Source organism: Nelusetta ayraudi, unplaced genomic scaffold (assembly GCF_046127955.1).
Source record: "Nelusetta ayraudi isolate G7.1 ecotype Tasmania unplaced genomic scaffold, CSIRO-AGI_Nayr_v1 ptg000032l, whole genome shotgun sequence".
Lineage (NCBI taxonomy): Eukaryota > Metazoa > Chordata > Actinopteri > Tetraodontiformes > Monacanthidae > Nelusetta > Nelusetta ayraudi.
Window position 1 is genome coordinate 1 of NW_027466082.1, and position 17,740 is coordinate 17,740.

Here is a 17,740-nt window from a genome sequence, read left to right on the forward strand (position 1 = left end):
TCCCGTCTGACCTGTCAGTGATGTTAATGGAACGGGAGGAAACGTGGACATTTTTTTTCTTTTTTGCAATGCAAAACTTGTTAAAGCTGACACTCTCTTTGTCCCTCTCTCTCTCACCCCTGCTCACTTCCTCCCCACCCCTCTCTCTCTCTGTTCCAGTGGGTACCCCTTACTACATGTCACCAGAGAGGATACATGAAAACGGATACAACTTCAAATCTGACATCTGGTCGCTAGGATGCCTGCTGTACGAGGTAAACTATGGCAACCTGTGCGCACGCTGTCACCTCGCAGTCGGCTGCGGGAGTGACATGGGAACACACCGGGCCACACACACACACACACACACACACACACACGCAAACAAACAAACTAACACGACGTCGTCACTCTTGCACGGAGAGGGGAGGGGGGGGGGGGCGGGGAGGGGAGGGATGGGATCGCGAGGTGATATTCGCAAATGTGAAACACCACCTGTGCCCCTCCGCGCAGGTTAGCAATCCCCGCCCCCCCCCCTCCCCCACACACACACACACAGGATGTGTTCTGCAACATGGAAGAACATAGAGCGCACACTTTATTTTAGGTTACATGTTAATAGTGCGGGTGTCAGCATTGACGTGTCAATCGCCATGATATTAATTATCAGCCTAAGACAGAAATACAGGTTTCCTTCCTCCTTGTGGTACTTTGTGTTTGTGTTGAAAAAGAAAAGGGTTCCAACTGTAAAACCCTCCTGACGCATCGATTTGGGATGAATGACAGGGGTCACGTTTTGTCTTACTCTACAGAATGCTTATGCAATAAGTGGGCCAAGATGCGCTGTTTTGAAAGAAACAATAATACATAAGATTAAGACAGTCTTTTCGTAAATCTGGACATTAAGAGAAAAAAAGAAATGACAGAATTTTAAATATGCAAATCAAAAACGTGATTAATGGCAGTTGACTACAGAAATCCAGAGCTTCGTCATGATTTTAAAAATGAATTGTTTGGCATTCCTGTCTCCCTTCGCTCAGTGTGGCTCTGGCTCAGTCCCCCCCCCGGTGTTCCCGGGGACTGTTTGAGCCTTTTAGCCCGGCAAAACCTGCGAAACATTGAAGAGCAGGAGGGTGAAGGAATCTGACGGGGCCATGTGTTTCAGATGAGGCCGCCCAGTGACACACTGACTAGTTTGATTAGTCGGGAGCGGTGCGGACCACACCGAGCGGCAGCGAGCCCGCGAGGGGGGAACAAAGAGGAAGCGGCGAGGAGCAGAACAGTGATAGACACGGATCATAGCAGTCAATCTGATGTTTCATCTCGCCACCCGACACTCACACACACACACACACACACACACACACACACACACACACACACACGCACACACACACACACACACACACACACACACACGCACGCACACGCACATGTACATTTTCGACAGGCACGCTGTCGACCGCGGCGGTACCCACATCCCCCTCCCTCCACCGCCTCCCCCTCCCCCTCACCCTCTCCCCTTGCAAAACTCCCCCGGGTCGCTGATCACTTGGGCTGCATCTCAACGCACCAGTGACTGCACCTTCTCTCTGCAGCGCCTCGGGCGTGGAGGTGGAGGGAGCGCGCGAGGAAAGAAGTTTTAGCTCAGCTTGCAGGTCATGGCTGCTCGGAGACCCGCAGTCCTTCATGCTAATTAGCTCCAACCACAGTGCTGCGCCGCGGCGAGGCGAGGCGCGACGCTGGTTGGCTAAGAGCGGCGGCTGCTCTGGGTCACATTCTGTTTTTGTACTTCTCATGCGTGCTGTTTTATTTATTTATTTATTTATTTATTTATCTATTTATTTATCTATTTTTTTATTTATTTCTTCCATGAAGGATGAGTCCTTTTACTCGCAGTAGAAAGAAAAAGGCAACGCGGTTTGCGACAGCTTTTGTAGCATTTTTTGCAGGTATTTCCACAAATATAAAAAATAATGCTGAATCATCCCCCCCCCTGCGATGGGAACAATATTGTGCAAACGTCCGCAGCCGCAACCCGACCTCCCTAGTATTTGGATATATAAAATAGAATAGAATAGAACTTTATTGGTCCCCCAAGGGGGGAAATTCACGTTGTTACAGCGGCAATGGAGACAGAAAAGTGTCAGTGTCTGTGTGCCAGTAGCAACAACACCATCAACAGTTAAATAGAACGGGAAGAAAACCTGATAAATAAATGTTTTGTGGAAGAAGCCGTTTCCGCGCTGATGGTTGCGCAGCTTTAGATGCAGCGCGGAGCATTGATCTTGCACGACTTTCACCCTCAGGGCATCTGGCAGGGGTCACAGGCCCGGACTTAAAGCGCTGACGAAGCAAGGTTGGGTGGGTGGGGGGTGGAAAGGAAATTGGAAGCGTCGGAAGAGAGCGAGAAAAAGGGGGCACAGAAAGTGGGGGAAAAGGAAAGAAAGACTTGTTGCTCCCCCCTCTAGAGGAGGAGGAGGAGGAGGAGGAGGAGGAGGAGGAGGAATAAAGATGTCAGGTGAGAGAGTGGAGGAAGCAGCAATATAGGAGGCCGGGTGACAACGTCAGGAGTCTTGCAGAGGGATTGGAGCGAAGCGGAGTTGGAAAGAGAGAGAGAGAGAGAGGAAGCGGGGGGAATGTAGAGGTGGTGGAAAAGGGAAAATAACAAACAGCAGGAGCTAGAAGGCTATAGATCGACGATGGAGAGAATAAAAAGCAGATTGGAGATGGTGGAGCTGGTGGAGGGAGGGGAGTTGGTGCTCATTCAGAGAGAAAAGCACTGTAGGTAAAACAGACACAACTCCAGCCACCGGGTCAAGGTGAGGAGCGCGGGGGGAGCCGGGTGGAGATAAAGATTTTACAGCCGCATTGTTTCCCGAGCGCCGCTCGCCCCGCCGCGCGGATTCTCTTTGAAGAGCAGGACCCTCGCCTCCCGCAGCCCAACATCATTCGGCGGCGTCGGGAAACTTACCTCTTTCTTACCCTCCAAAAACAAACTCTCTCTCTTCTTTGCTCTCCTCCGCTCCGTCTGAACGCCTCCTCCCTTATTTTTTCCCCTCACTTAACCTGAAGGCGCGAGGAATTCGCACAGAAGTCCACTCCCCGATCCTGTTGCTGCTCATCGATTTCACTCTGAGCGCACAGAGCACGATGCTGCCGCTCCGCGCGTGTGTGTGTGTGTGTGTGTGTGTGTGTGTGTGTGTGTGTGTGTGTGTGTGTGTGTGTGTGTGTGTTGTGTGTGTGTGTGTGTGTGTGTGTCCGACCTGGATATGCCTTCCCTCCCTCCCAGGGCCAAGGGATGGGGGAGGGGGTGGGGGGTGAGGGGGGGGCGTGGGTGATGTTGGGTTAAGGTCCAAAGGGGTCCGTGTGTCAATACCCGGTCATTGTATCCACATCCATCTCTATCTCCCATTCTCTTTGATCCCACTCCACTTGTGTCCGGCCCAATTACATCACCTGACCCCGCCCTCTGGCCCTCACCCCCTCACCCCCTCACCCTCTCACCCCCTCACCCCCTCACCCCCTCACCCCTGGCGCACCCTGCACCTCTGGAGCTGCCGCTGTTTCCCAGCGTGACAAGAGGAGGAGGAGGAGGAGGACGAGGAGGACGAGGAGGCATTTTTGGTTTTCCTGTGTCACGAAATGGAAAAGGAGAGAAGGTGATGGACAAAAAAAATCAATCTCGACGCGCCGCAGTGCCACTGTTGAGCCGCATTCAGCCCCCGTGCCATTTGTAGGTGACGTCTTCAAGCAACTACCAGGTGGAAATGAAGAGAGAGAGAGAGAGAGAGAGAGAGAGCGCGCTCTGGTCGCACGGCAGCGGATGAGATTCCCGTTTCCTCGCTCGGCCAGGATTCATTCTCTGGGTCTCCAGCCCGCGACGACCATGTTTTTTTGCGGTCGCCCAGCGTTTTTTCCCCGTTAGAGGTTAAAGGTTAACGGGGTGGGAGAATATGTTAGAAAAAAAAAACCAAAAAAAAAAAACATCTTTACTGGAATGTGTCTGCTTCCTGTCTGTAAGAGAGCTGCAGCCGCCCGCCACTCTGACTGTGCCCGTGGCTCATGCCTGCCGGCTCATTCCCCCCCCCCCCAACCTTGTTTTGCTGCTGCTGCTGTTGGGTTTTTTTACGAGCCCCCCAAAATGCAGGGTTCCTCGCAGCTGGTGTCGGCATGTGAGCCGCCAGACCCCGTGGCCAGAGCCAACCTAAAAGGTTCTGTTGGTTTTCACAAACGCAGCCCACTGACTGGCAGACGGCCTCGCAGTTTTCCATGTGGTAACACCCCCACCGGTTCCCGCATCCAATCAAATCCAGCTGATCGCGACGCTTCCGGGAACAAACGCTTGTTTTATCGACGTCATCGTGGACTTCCGAGTAAACTGCAGTCTGAACGCAGCCATGGATGGCACCCCCCCCCCCCCCACCCCCAATCTTTTCACAGGGTTGGATAGAAAAAAAAATCATAAAACCTCCGGTTATGGTTTTGAAAAATGAAACAAATCTAAAAATACCAAACGGTTTTCCTTCACGTTGCTTTGTTCACGTGTCCGCACGCACTCAGGGTTGAAGTGAGGCGACGACACGAGGGCGCACCTCTCAATTTCAGCCACTAGAACAATGCGGTTCATTTAAATGTGTCCCTGCATTCATCATCCTCTGATCTTCCATCCTTCCATCCAAGTGTGGAGCGCTGATAAATCCCCCGTGTGTACGTATATTTTTAATGACCGTCCCTACGACGTGACTTATCGCCTTGATTAATATATCATCATAACGTCGCGTGAAGGACGAGTGCGCTCGTATTAGAAAAAAAAAAAAAGCCCTGCTGTCTCACTACTGCCAGGGAGAAAACACGCTTAAAGCCACAGTCAGGTTGTCACTTTGACGCCGCGTGCACCTATATATGTGTTTTTTTTCTTCTTCTTCTTTTTTCATTCAAATGTAGAACTAAATGAGAAGTTGTTGGGAGAGCCTGAAATTAGACCGAGCCTCCGGCGGGCTGCCAGGGCTCCAGGGATCACGTCAGGGGGCGGAGGGAGAAGGCTCGAACCTCTCGCAGCTCCTTTTAATTGGCGTTCAGGGAGAGAAAGTGGAGAGAGAGAGAGTGGGGGGGGGGGGGCAGGATCAGTGTTAATTAAGCTGGAAGGCCCAATTCAGACACTTTTTCCCCCTTTTTTAACACACACACACACACAGACAGGGATACTGGCTTTACATGGCCGGGCTGAGGAGAGTGAAGCCCAGCTGAAGGAGAGCTGGGAACAAAGAGGAGGAGATGGAGAGGTGTGTGTGTGTGTGTGTGTGTGTGTGTGTGTGTGTGTGTGTGTGTGTGTGTGTGTGTGTGTGTGTGTGTGTGTGTGTGTGTGTGTGTGTGTGTGTGTGTGTGTGAGTGAGTGTGTGTGTGTGTGTGTTTTTGCAAGGTTGTGCGTGTGTTGTGCCACCAGCAGCTCACACCCCCTAGACAGACAGCAGGCATGCGTGTGCATTGTATGTCTCTTGAATATCAATGAACCATACACACACACACACACACACACACACACACACACACACACACACACACACACACACACAGGCTCATGCTTACACACCGGGGCCTCAGAGGTCAGAGAGTGAGTCAATCATCTAACCATTGCGGCGACACAGCCTGAAAAAAAGGAGTAAGTAAGTGTGTGTGTGTGTGAGATAGTGTGTGTCTGTGTGTGTGTGTGTGTGCGTACGCGCTGAGAGCAGGGGGCCGGCAGCTGTCAGGGGCTAGGAGCAGCAGGCACTAATGAAGCAGATGAATAGTGCAAAAACTCCCAAATACAAACAGGACAGTTGACATTTTTCATCTGTCAAAAGCAGAAGATGCATGAAAATACGACGGAGTCTTGTTTAACCCTTCGCCTCCCGACGTCTCCGCCGGCTCCCTCTCTCTCTCTCTCTCTCTCCTTTCCCCTCACTGACAAATTTAGATTTTTTTTTTGTGCACTCCCCGCCACTAGCCGTTCTAAAAATATGTACACATATTTGTAATAAAAGCGTTTTCCCCCACACACGGTCCATTTTGAAGTAATTGGGGATTTTCTTTTTTCTTTCTTTATTTTTTTTTTAAAATAAATAAAAAGACACCAAGAAACTAGAAGTCAGCACTTTTTCTGCTTATATGCGCAGCTCTTGCCTTCTAGGAGGAAAGGCACTTTAATCTGCCTGGCACTCCTCGCTATGCATTGCCGCCTTTTAAGAGCGCCGCCGGCGAGTTGAAACTAAAATAATTTAGACTCGGGGGTCAGTCTGCTTATTGACCTTTTTGAAAGGTGTTTTTTTTAATCACTGGAAGTGTGAAGCACAGGAAGTGACAAGTAAGCAGGTAATATAATTGCTCCAGGTTTTTTTTTTTTTTTCAAGAAAATAATAAAACAAAGAAAAGAAAATGTAAAGCGAAGCTGGGGGGAAAAAAGATTCCTCGTCTTTGTGTGGACAGCTTAGTGCTGGTGGAGGCAAAGCACAAATGGGCTTATTTGAAACTCCACCTAGAAAAAGTTCAAAGTTCTCACAATTTATAGTGAACAGATGACAGCTGGAATGGGCTCTGGCAAAGTTGTGCAACTGTGTGTAACGTGAGGGAGAAAGCAGGTATAGAAAATGAACGAATGAATGAGTGAATGAGATAATTACACTCAGGACTGCAGACAAGTGAGATGAACGCGTTGAAAAAAAAAAAAAAAAATAGCTCTAGTGTAGAGTGAGACGCAGTGTGTTTAGTTTGCCTAATGACCTCAGCGTTGCCTTTTAATGAAACATCACCACACTTTGAGGAACGGGTACTTTTCAGTCTGTCGCGGGAAAAAATAATTTGTTGCCATTGAGGTTTGGGGATTCGACTGCGAAATCCCCCGGAGACGCCACTCATGTTGACGCCGCTTTAACACTTTGCGCTGAGTTCTCGTCAGCGCATCCGCATGCGTCCAATGAGCCGCCTCGCGTTTTATCTCCGAATCAAAATCTGCAATTTCTAAGCTGGCGGATGGGAGGCTTTTTTTGCGCCCCCTAATAGAAGTGCATCGCTGGTGACACGCACAGGGAAACGCATTTCCTCACACACCCCATCACTGTCAAACACCTGCTGTGCCAGTCCTGCTCATCTTTGGAGCCGAGGGGGTGCGGGGTGGGGGGTGTCCGAGGAGATGGCGTGATTCTCTTTGGAGTCGCTCTTGTTTTTTTTTTTTCCGACAACGGCGTTTGTTTGCTTTTTGAGGACGCTGCGCCCGTTTGATTAAAAGAGCCCAGATGAATGCGCCACGCTAAATGATGTCCAGAGGAGAAGGAACCCACTGAGTGTGCCGCCGCCATCTTCTCTACCTCCCGCTGGAAACTGTGACAGAGGCCCCGGCGAAGACCGTTAAATAAGGACTTTTCCTTCACCGCACCGTCAACATTGGACACTTCCTTTTTCTTCTTTTCTTTTTCAAGGCAGACCTCAAAATGGAGAGGGATAAACAGCCCACAAGTGATGGCTGGGCACTTAACTTGTTGCTGGTGCTGTCCGTGAAAGTCAGACGATTTAGCAGGCAATCGTTTGCGTATTCAACGTTCATACTAAACGATGGTTATTGCAACAAAGGGCACGTTCGGACCAACCGCGCTTCATCCTACCCGGAACAACTCCGTTCCAAATCCATTTGTGCCAACACTCGCTCGTTGCGTTTCCAATTTACCAATTAACGGGCTGTCGAACACATACTGCTCATGGCATGGTGAGGCAGCCGGATGAAACCTGAAATAAATAAATACATCAACGAAGCCCCGCAGCTCCATGTTAAAACTATCTTGTAGCCAATGCCTGGCGCTTCTTGAAGAACAAGCTGTGAGTGCTGGTGGCTGTCAAGGAAAAACAAGCTGTAGCTGTGCAGCCTGTTTATTAATAGCACTACCCTATATCTTGTTTCCAACTAATGTAAAAGACACTGCTCTCCTGGAAGACATTGAGATGCACAATAACAGACCCAGAGGTGCCCTCAACCCTAAAGCAAGTTGCACAGCATGAACGCGGAATATAAATGTCCCCTATGTAGCACTGATTTGTGCAGCACACTGCACAAAGACACAGTCTATCCATTTTAACTGTAACTCATGTTAAGTGATACAATTACGACACCAGATTGCAAACCTTGTGGACGGATGTCTCTCCTCCGTGTGTGGATAATCTTCCAAATAGCATTTTACGAGTTGGCTTGTACTTGGGTTTTTTTTTTTTTTGTTCAAGGCTCTTTTTTCGTCACCTTGCACACATGCAGTGGTAATAAAGAGGTCAGTCGCTTGGACTCGCCAAAAAGTGTGTGTGACATGATTTATTAGAAAGGAGCGAGGCACTCCTCACCTGTTTCCACTTGGCAAATGCTTCGTCCGCACGTCCCCATCTGCCCGTCCTTCACTCTGCTCCCTTTGCTTGCCTTGGCTTTTTCCATTGGATGCGTTTCCTCACTGCTCCGGCAAACTGGAAGACTTCTCCTCCTTTAAATGCCCACATCCCTCTGCTTGCGTAATCTTTTCCTGGTTTGATTCACTTGGAATGTTTTATATCAATGCTCATCCAGGCGCGCACGTGTTGTCTTAAAAGTGACTTTAGGGTTAAACTAGAGCTGTCAAACGATTCTTTAAATCACGATGAAGCTCTGAATTTCCAACATTCCAACATTGAGGAAGATTCAAACAACACGTTCACTACAAGCCTTATTTCGAAATGGAGAGAAAGTTTGAATTCTGCCATTTCCGTCTACATCTTGAATTGCAAATTTCTTCTTGATGTGCAATAAAAACACTTGCAGACCCAAGGCGGTTTAAGGTGTTGTCCGCTGTGTCAATGGTGACACACGATCCTGTGGGACCGAGAGGTTGTGATATGGGTTCACCACGGGTCATCCCTGCTTGTCGTGGACAAATGCCTCATTATTTTAAAGGCAGCGGGTGTTTGGGCCAAGGGCGAATACCTTGATTTGCTTTTTCCCTCTACATTCATGGAACAATTCCTGAACCTTTTCATATTTTATTGTGCTCTTCAGATGGGTGGCAGATTAAATAGAGTCGCCATCAATTTTCCTCTCTGTTTCGTGGATCAGTGACGCGTTTGAGCTGCATTGCTCTCTCTAGCGCTCCAGCCTTGCGGGCTCTTTGCCGTGGCAGACTGTATAATACCTTTTTGTAATCTCTCCCGGCTCTGCTGGGTTTTTAACGCCGCGTTCGTTCGCTCTCATCCATTTCTCTTGTTTCCTCTTTCAGATGGCAGCCCTACAGAGCCCGTTCTACGGGGATAAGATGAACCTTTACTCTCTTTGTAAGAAGATAGAACAATGTGACTACCCCCCACTTCCCTCAGATCACTACTCGGAGGAGGTACGTATCAGTGCGGCGCAGTTGACTTTTCCCCCCGCTGTGGCTACGCAGGTCTGGGCCCCTCTCTGTGTTATAAAAGGACCCCTGGTAGTCCAGCACTGCCTGGAACTTGTCGCAGGATCCACGATATCTGTGAAGTGAACTTGCTGCTTTCAGCCCTCTCTCCGCCGCTTCCTCTATCGCCCCGTGCCAGTTTTCGCTGATTATGACTTTAACCGTTGAAGTGAATTTTGTCCTATCCGAGGGAAAACCCGCCCAACTGTCAAAGCTGCGGCGCAGTATGATTTTATGCCGTGATCAAACGACTGGCTACGGCTTTAACCGTTTGAAAATTAAACGCACATATCAAAAGCATCTGGCCACGCTACAAAGTGGAGTGAAACTAAATGGGCGGGAGTGTCGTGTTTCCCCTGCTAAAATGTTAAGTCATCAGCTGTAATTCTGTGTAGACCTGCTCCAGCTCGAAGACGTAATGCGGCCGGGCTGTGGTTATGGAGCACCTTATTTCTGTCCGCTGCCTTTTTCCGATGATTTCCGTCCTCCCTCCCTTTTCAATATATTAAGCCGCAACAAAAACTGCGATCCGACTCGTGGGCTTTGCACGCAAAAACGCTGCAGGTGTCGCATGCATTTAGCCGTGACGCACGGCCGTGCAGGAGATGAACTAAAACCTACAGCCGAGGGGAAAACAGAGGGCCCGTAGACCTTTATGGTTGGGACACCAGAGACATTCATATGTGTTGCAGTGGAAGGAACTCGTTGTCTTTTGCATGTCTTGGAGTAATGAGGAGGAGTCCTCGTCCGGAAAAAAAAAAAAAAGAAAAAGAATAAATAAACTTGAGCGATTAAAATGACTCGTAAAATGAAATCTGCTGTCAAACGGGCACGGAATTAAATTAAAGGTCCAGCGTGGAAAATTTGGCTTGATTTTGTATTGGTGTAAAAAGCTTAAGTACATTCAAAAGAATTTGTTGTTCCTACCCATACAACGGTTCTCATCTATCTTAAGAATATACATCGAGCAATGAGGGTCTCGCTCCCTGTTAGCTGCCATCTGGCACCACCATTTCTTTAAGGCAGCCCGCCTGTCGGTTCCCCTCCATACGAATCACGCTGTCAGGTGGGCTACCTTAAATACCGATGCCCCCTTAAAGCTTTGACCCACTGCACCTTCAGCTACACCTACACCGGTGCCTTCAGAGTCCTGTATTTGTCCTCCAGCTGATTAAGGCCTCAGCTGCACTCGAGGCAGACTGAAGCTGCATCACCTGCCCGCGTGCCCTGCAGTGTGTCCGGTCTAGGATGTGCAACCGCCCGCGAGAGTCACGGCCAGCTTAACCGAGTCGGCAGTTAGAAGAGAGGAGGGGGGTGGGGAACAACAACACCGTTTCCCTTTGCCGCAGTGCTATTTGTTTAGCTGCCGTTTTAACAATAAAGGAGCCGGGTCCGTGTGCAGCCCGCTGTGGTGAGTCTAGATCTTGCGACTGTCTGTGGGTGAGGGTGGGGGGGGTGGGGGGGGAGCGAGAGAAAAGTGAAGAAAAACCGCTGCGCTGGTCCCAAATGCAGCAGGATCAGCACCTCGGCTCAGCGCGCCAGTGTTTGTCTCTGTCCTTGCATCTTTTTCTTGTTCTTCCTCCCTTCATCTCCCGATCACAGTTCAAAGCCTGAGTCTCTGGCAGCAAGTGACGCTTTTTTTTTTCCTCCCCCCCCTCCCCCCCCTCCCCCAGCCCTTCCGCCTGCCTTGCTTTTCTGGCCCGCGTAAAAAGCGTAATCGATAAAGTATTAAAATGATGAATGGCGCGGATGAAAACGGGCACGTGACTCTCGTAAACGCTCTTCTCTCTGAAGACAAAACACCCGCTCACATAGTTCACACATTCTGAGATCCCAGCAACCCTTTTCTACGCAAGCGTGATTGCTGCCATACAGAAACAAGAGCGAGCGTTATTATACAGTTACATGAAAGTTCCCTCTTTTTTTTTTTTTTTTTTTTTATGCGATATTTTTCACATTTTTATGAAAACTTTTACTTTGACGTGACAGTTTTCGTATTATCAGATAAAACTATCGGTATCATTTCGTGAGACTTGGTTGTCACATAATTACGTGAAAGGTTTCGTGTTTTTTGCTCGATGATTTTCACGATATATGTTCTATGATAACGTGACAAAACAATAGGAGCTACGAGCAGGGCACTCTGGCTCGCTGAAGCTTGGTTGGCGACGTGGTGAGATCCTGGACTCACCGAGCACCGTCGGTGACGTTGATAATAGTATCCCTGCTCTGAGGGGGGATTTTGAAATGCACGAGGTTGAACCATGGCAAGAGTGACCCCGACCCCGTTGATGTAACGTTGCTCCTCATTGATACGCTTGAGGGCCACCAAAGGCTCCACGGGTGCGAGCTCCACCATCTCAGTTGCATCCAAGCTGGACGTGCTCGGATGCAACTGAGGTTGTTGCACTCGAGCGTCTCCAGTTCAGTTTTTGAGACGCGCGAAAAGACGGTCTAGTACTCGTTAAGTTTTGATTTGTTAGCACGAGATAACGTAAAAAAAAAATAAAATAAAAAAATCTCCCGTAAAACCGTGAAACTTTCCATGTAATTACGTCAAACTGAGCCATGAAATGATCTGATAGTTTCATGGGAAAAAAACGTGAAAATGATCACATTAAAACATGAAACTTTCACGGAATCATGTGATGACATGATATTCAGCCCTTCTTCTTTTTTTTTCTTCTTTTTTTTTTTAGTATGGCAGCAATACGCTTCTGTAATTTTCCGAGCATGCTGAGAGACAATAAAAAAAAAAGAAAGAAAGAAGAAGAAGAAGAAGAAGACGATCCATACACGCTGTATGCATCTCATTACTATGCTGGTCAGTGTGGAAGTGTTCCTACTGCTCGTCAGATATTAAACCCTGAGCGAGAGAGAGAGAGAGAGAGAGAGAGAGAGAGAGAGAGAGAGACTGGGGGATTTCCTTCATTGGCTTGATGAAGGCTAATTGTGAGGTCGTCTCCAGTGTCTGCGGTACCTCCGCTGTTTCCCTCCCCAGCAGCGCGGCAGGAAGGCGGGCGGGCGGCCGCGCCAGCGAGTGTATATTTTGTTACGAGAGCTCCCTTCTCGACAAACACACACACACACACACACACACACACACACACACACTAAGCTTCGGCGGGGTTCGCTCCGCATGTCACCGCCATCCCGGGGAAAGGGAAAACAAAGCGGGGGAGAGGGGGAGAGAGAGCTGGGGGGGTGGGGGGGGGAGAGAGGGAGACGGGGGCGACGGAGGGATGGAGATGAGGGGGGGAGCCTGCAGCGGCTGTCTGGATGTAAACAATGCTCCTGAAGGATCCGCCGAAAACTGTCAGCTGCTCATCTTTGTTGTGTCATTTAACCATCTCCGTCTCTGCCTGCTCCCCCACGCCTCCCTTCAGCGGGGGCCCCTCCCTCCCCCCCACCTCCTCTCCCTCCCCCTCCGCCTCCTCCGCCTCCTCGCCACCCCCCACTCGCCATGCAAAGAAGCGCATGAATATTTTACATATCTGCATCTCACTACCACCCCCCCCATCCACCACCACCACCACCACCACCACCACCAGCAGCAGCAGCAGCAGCATCACCACCTCCGTTCTGTGGGACTAATTCTCAGACTGTCTGAATTTGCATCTTCCTCAGTCAGGCGTGCACGTGCGTGCGTGCGCGCTCGCTTCCTTCTCGCGCATACACACACACACACACGCAGAGAGCGGCTTGACAAGGAGTCGTCCGAGCCAGTGCCACGCAACAGCGGCCAGGAAGTCGGCAGACGGTTGCCATGGCAACCTCCTCCCTCCGTGTTTTCTTTCCTCTCCATCTTTTATTCCCCTCTTCTTCTCTTCCTTTCTCTCTGTTTTTCTTCTTTTTTTTTTTTTTTTTTTTAATGACGGCAGTGGCTGCATCTCGCCTGTCTGTCTGTCCGTCCGCCCGCCCGCCCGTCTGTCTGTCTCTCCGCTCCAATCAGCCGCTATCGCTCGGCTCGGCGTCTAAGTGCTGTCTCTCCAAAATGGCAATGGAGTGGCAGCAGTGTGTGTGTGTGTGTGTGTGTGTGTGTGTGTGTGTGTGTGTGTGTGTGTGTGTGTGTGTGTGTGTGTGTGTGTGTGTGTGTGTGTGTGTGTGTGTGTGTGTGTGTGTGTTGCATGTCATTGTCGTGAGGATTTTTGTGGACCGCCGAGCGATTGGAATAGCAACACAGCCCCGGCGTCTTTGTCTCAGAGCGATCTCCTCTTCATCACCTCGTCCCGATCGCCTTCCTCCAGCCAGCCGGCCGGCCGGCCGCTCGGTAGACACACAGGTTTCCAATTCCAAAGTGTCTGGTGTATCCCTCAGATCAGATCAATCGCACCACAGTGTCACTGACTGCACTCTCTCTCTCCCTCTCTCTCTCCCTCTCTCTCTCTCTCTCTCTCTCTCTCTCTCTGTCTCTCTCTCTCCCTCTCTCTGTGTGTTGGCCCCCTGCTGTCCCCACCACCAGCTGAGGAACCTGGTAGACATGTGCATCAACCCTGACCCAGAGAAGAGGCCGGACATCGCCTACGTGTACGACATGGCTAAACACATGCAGAACATGACGCAGGGCTGCTAGAGGCCCGGTCCAGCCCACCGTCTCTTTGCAGAACTCCTTCCCTGCGTCACCTCCACGCTGGACTCGTACACATCTGCTTTTCTTTTCCCCCTTTCGGTAAGAAGACGTCGCACATTTTTAGTTTTCTTTTTAATAGTCAGATTAAATTTTTCAAGGCGGCTGCATTGACTTGCACCTAAGAAAAGTGAGAGAAAGAAATAATCCTCCGCCCTAGGATCAAGGTTTTAGAGATTGTCACGTTTTCTTTTTAGGCTTGTTAAGCCGTAAATGTGTCCGCACTACGTTAGAATTCCTGTCCCTTTTTATTTGCATGTAGCGAAGCACAACTGTTTTGTGTAGACGCTGCCGTAGGCTGATGCTATTTGAAGCAAAAAAAAAAATACTGGAAAAGGTTAATACTGAGGCAACGTTAAACCTGCAGTGCAGGACTTCTGTATGTTGAGCGTCCATTAAAGTCAAGCCTTTGTGAACATTGGGACAGAACTGATCACCACACAGAACAGAACACCGGAGTTCTACAGTGCAGGTTTAATTGTTACCGGTTACTAATCCTTGAAAGGAACAAAAAGAATCTCTTCATCCCGAACAACGACCTTGGTGTCGCTTTTAAAAACGGGCCGTCGTCGCCAACAGTAAAACTGGACTGAAAGTTTAGTGGCGCAACCAACCAGCCACAAGTGTTGAAGGCGTTGCACTTTGTACACGTTACCGTATCAGGAAACACAGGACCGTCGGGGAAAGGGGGGGGGGACAGATCAGACGTGACCCTCGATGGAGGGTGTGAAAGTTTTTAATCCCCCATGTGTCGGACAACACTTTGAAATAAAGTCACTTAGACACCTTTTTGTTTTTAGCTTTTGAAAAAAGAAAAAAAAAAAAAAAAGAAGAAGAAGAAGTCGGAGGTCTCTCCGTTTGTTGTTTCACAGGGTTTGATGTCAGATGTTTACCCAGTCCACCAAAGATCCATCCATACGTTAACTAAAAATAGAATAGAGGAATAAAAATGTAGAAAAAAACAAAAAAAAAAAGATGTGCTGCAAACAAACGTGTGTGTTTACAGAATAGGTTGAATTCCAGTCGAGACCATTTTGAAAATGGGGATGCGGAGGTTCACGTACGAGATCTTCCATCACGGTCCCTGGGATCCATTAGAGCTGCGTAAAAGGTCACTCTGTGTTGTTGCCGTGCTAGTTTGCAGTGTCGTTATGAGGAAATGAAGACGCCACAGACCTTTTTTTTTTTTTTTGTTGCTCTCCTGGCGTGGCCAAGCCGTGCCATGCCAGGAAAATCTTTAGATTGACCCACAAAGCTCACAAGGCTCTCCTCGTTTTCAAAATGTCAGCGCAGCGACGGTCATTCACAAAAACAAATTGCGCTTTAAAGGATTGTTTTTATTCCGAGAGGGCAATTTATATCTGCTCCTCCGGAATCCGGTTTACCTTGAGAATGTGTTGAAGACGCGTTTGGTGCACAAAAACTGAAGGCAGACAGACTCTCCAGGTTCCAGGGGGAACCTGTTGGGAGCTGAAGCGGGACAAAGTGAGCAGAGCATTTTTTTTACGAATCCTCAGTTAAGATACCAAAGAGAAACGTCCGATAGGGAATAGTACACGCATATATATGTACATACATATATATATATATATTAAGGTACTTTTTTTTTTTTTTTTATAAGAAGTTTGTCAAAGACTCGCACTGATGAGGGGGGGGAAAGGAAAGAAAACAAGCATCAGTGTAAATAGCTGCAGAGGGGGGCCCACTGCACAGTATTGGGAGGGACAGATGGTGATGCTTCACTTTATGGTAACTGGGTTTTACTCCAGTGGGTCACAACCAGCAGCGTCCACCGCTGGTTTTTTTTTCACGCCGGGACAGCGATGCAGAATGGATGTCAGAGAGCGTTTCATTTCGGTGGCTTTTTTTTTTTTGTTGTTGTTGTTGTTTTTTTTCATCAAAATATTTGCAAACAGCCCGTCAGCCGGTCACTCAGACATACCCTACGGAAGTGTATTGCTACCATACTAGAAAAAAAAGTCTCACTATAAACGATCACATTATTTCGTGAAAATGATCTCGAAAAAAAAACGTTAAACTTAAAAATTTTCATTAAAAAAAAAGGTGATAGTTTTACGTTGTAACGTGAAAATTGTCACGTTAAGAGAGGTGAAACTTTGGCGTTATTTCGTGAAAATTATTATGAAAAATGTGAAACTTTCACGAACTTAACGTGATAGTGTCACATCATAACGTGATGCTGATCCGCGTTGCTTTTTCCTAGTGCGGCAGCGTTGCTCTTCCGTACATACCCAGACATATCTCTACTGTCGTCGTTTTTGTTGGAAATACGTCATGACGTGTTATTAATAGAGGTTCAAGGAAGAAAAAAAAAGTAAGTTATTTTGCTTCTGGTCAGGTGAATACCTTGATAGTGCGTGGATAGTTGTCTGTTTTGTCCTAGACTTGCAAATAGTGATGCAGTTTCTCTGCGCAGATTTACACCCATTCCCCTCTTCTTCTTTTTTTTTTCCTCTGTTCTCTTTACTGTACTGTAAAACCCCTTCGTGCCGTCGTAACCGGTTCCATCGCGTCCTTTACGCCGTCGTTTACACGCAGTGCCGTTCAAAATGTATTTTGGTGTTGCCTCAAAAAAAGAAAGAAAAGCCCCAAACCTATAAGTTTTGCCTTAAAGCACCTCCAGGATGTTTCCGTTTGATACTATGCAAAACTTTCCAAAGAAGAAGCGGTCAAATTAAATTGTAAAATTCTTTAAATAAAAAAAAAAAAGAATAGAAGAAAAAAAAAAAAGAAAAGTCTTGGCTTGAGAGGCGTTTCTTTGTGTTTTCTTAGCAAAGTTCAGCAGTTGGCCACGAGGAAAAAAAGACGGAACAGACGATTCCTCGGTGTCAAAAGACATTGCAATGTAATTTCCATGTTTGGCACGCTAAAAAGCTTGTAGTTTATTTTCACATCATTAGTTAGGAACACGCAACACAAAGTGCCGAGGTCAAGCTGCATTGCCTTTATAGATTTCTACAGTATATTGTCGAAGTTCTCTCTGTTCACAGACACAGAGAAACTTTCACACTTCTTTTGTTTTGAAAGGCCTGACTAGGAAACACCTATAAGGGTCATTTATCTACAGCACAACGTTTGTTTTTTTGTTGTTTTGTTTTTTTGTTTTTTTTTCCTTCCTAACGTGACTTTGTCTCCTGTGTTGCTTGGCAATGGACAGCCCAGTGGGTCTTTGCAGAAAGTCAGCTATTTTGAAACAGTGTTTGTTGTTCTGTAACTTTGGTTGTTTGCTGAACATTTCAATGTCAAGTGAAACAACTTTGTCCCAAACGCCTTGTATGATGATAACTAAATGCAATAAAGCTTTTTGAGTGTCTTTCAGGTTTTGCAGTGAGTCTTTGGAGTTCTTAAAAAAACAAAAAACAAAAAAAACAACAACAACTGGATTGGCAGAGCGTGTTGCGCATGGGGGTACCTCGCTCGGCCGCCACGATATTGGAACTAGAATTTCCACCTTAATATTCCTACACGGAGCGCTACTTTTGGCCCGTGCGCGCTTTTATTTTGAAACACTTAGACATAGACGGAGGGAGCCGCTCCCTCAGACAGACACCGGATCATACCGAGACACCGGGGTTCGAGCTCAAAGCGTGGCGGCGTCAGCTGACGCCGAGGTATCTGGCGGCAGACACAAGCCGGATTTCCTGCTGTTAATTGCAGCTAACAAGAGCTGCCAGAGTTTTTG

General features: G+C 48.1%; 1 protein-coding gene across 1 annotated transcript; it reads left to right on the top strand.

The window, feature by feature from the left end:
• The first annotated feature begins 107 nt into the window (after nucleotides 1–107).
• LOC142891571 (serine/threonine-protein kinase Nek7-like) lies at nucleotides 108–17,371 on the top strand. Its single transcript, XM_076031203.1, has 3 exons — nucleotides 108–254; nucleotides 9,243–9,356; nucleotides 13,873–17,371. Exons 1-3 carry the CDS (start codon nucleotides 177–179, stop codon nucleotides 13,981–13,983), a joined length of 303 nt encoding a protein of 100 aa, XP_075887318.1. The 5' UTR covers nucleotides 108–176; the 3' UTR covers nucleotides 13,984–17,371.
• The last annotated feature ends 369 nt before the right edge of the window (nucleotides 17,372–17,740 follow it).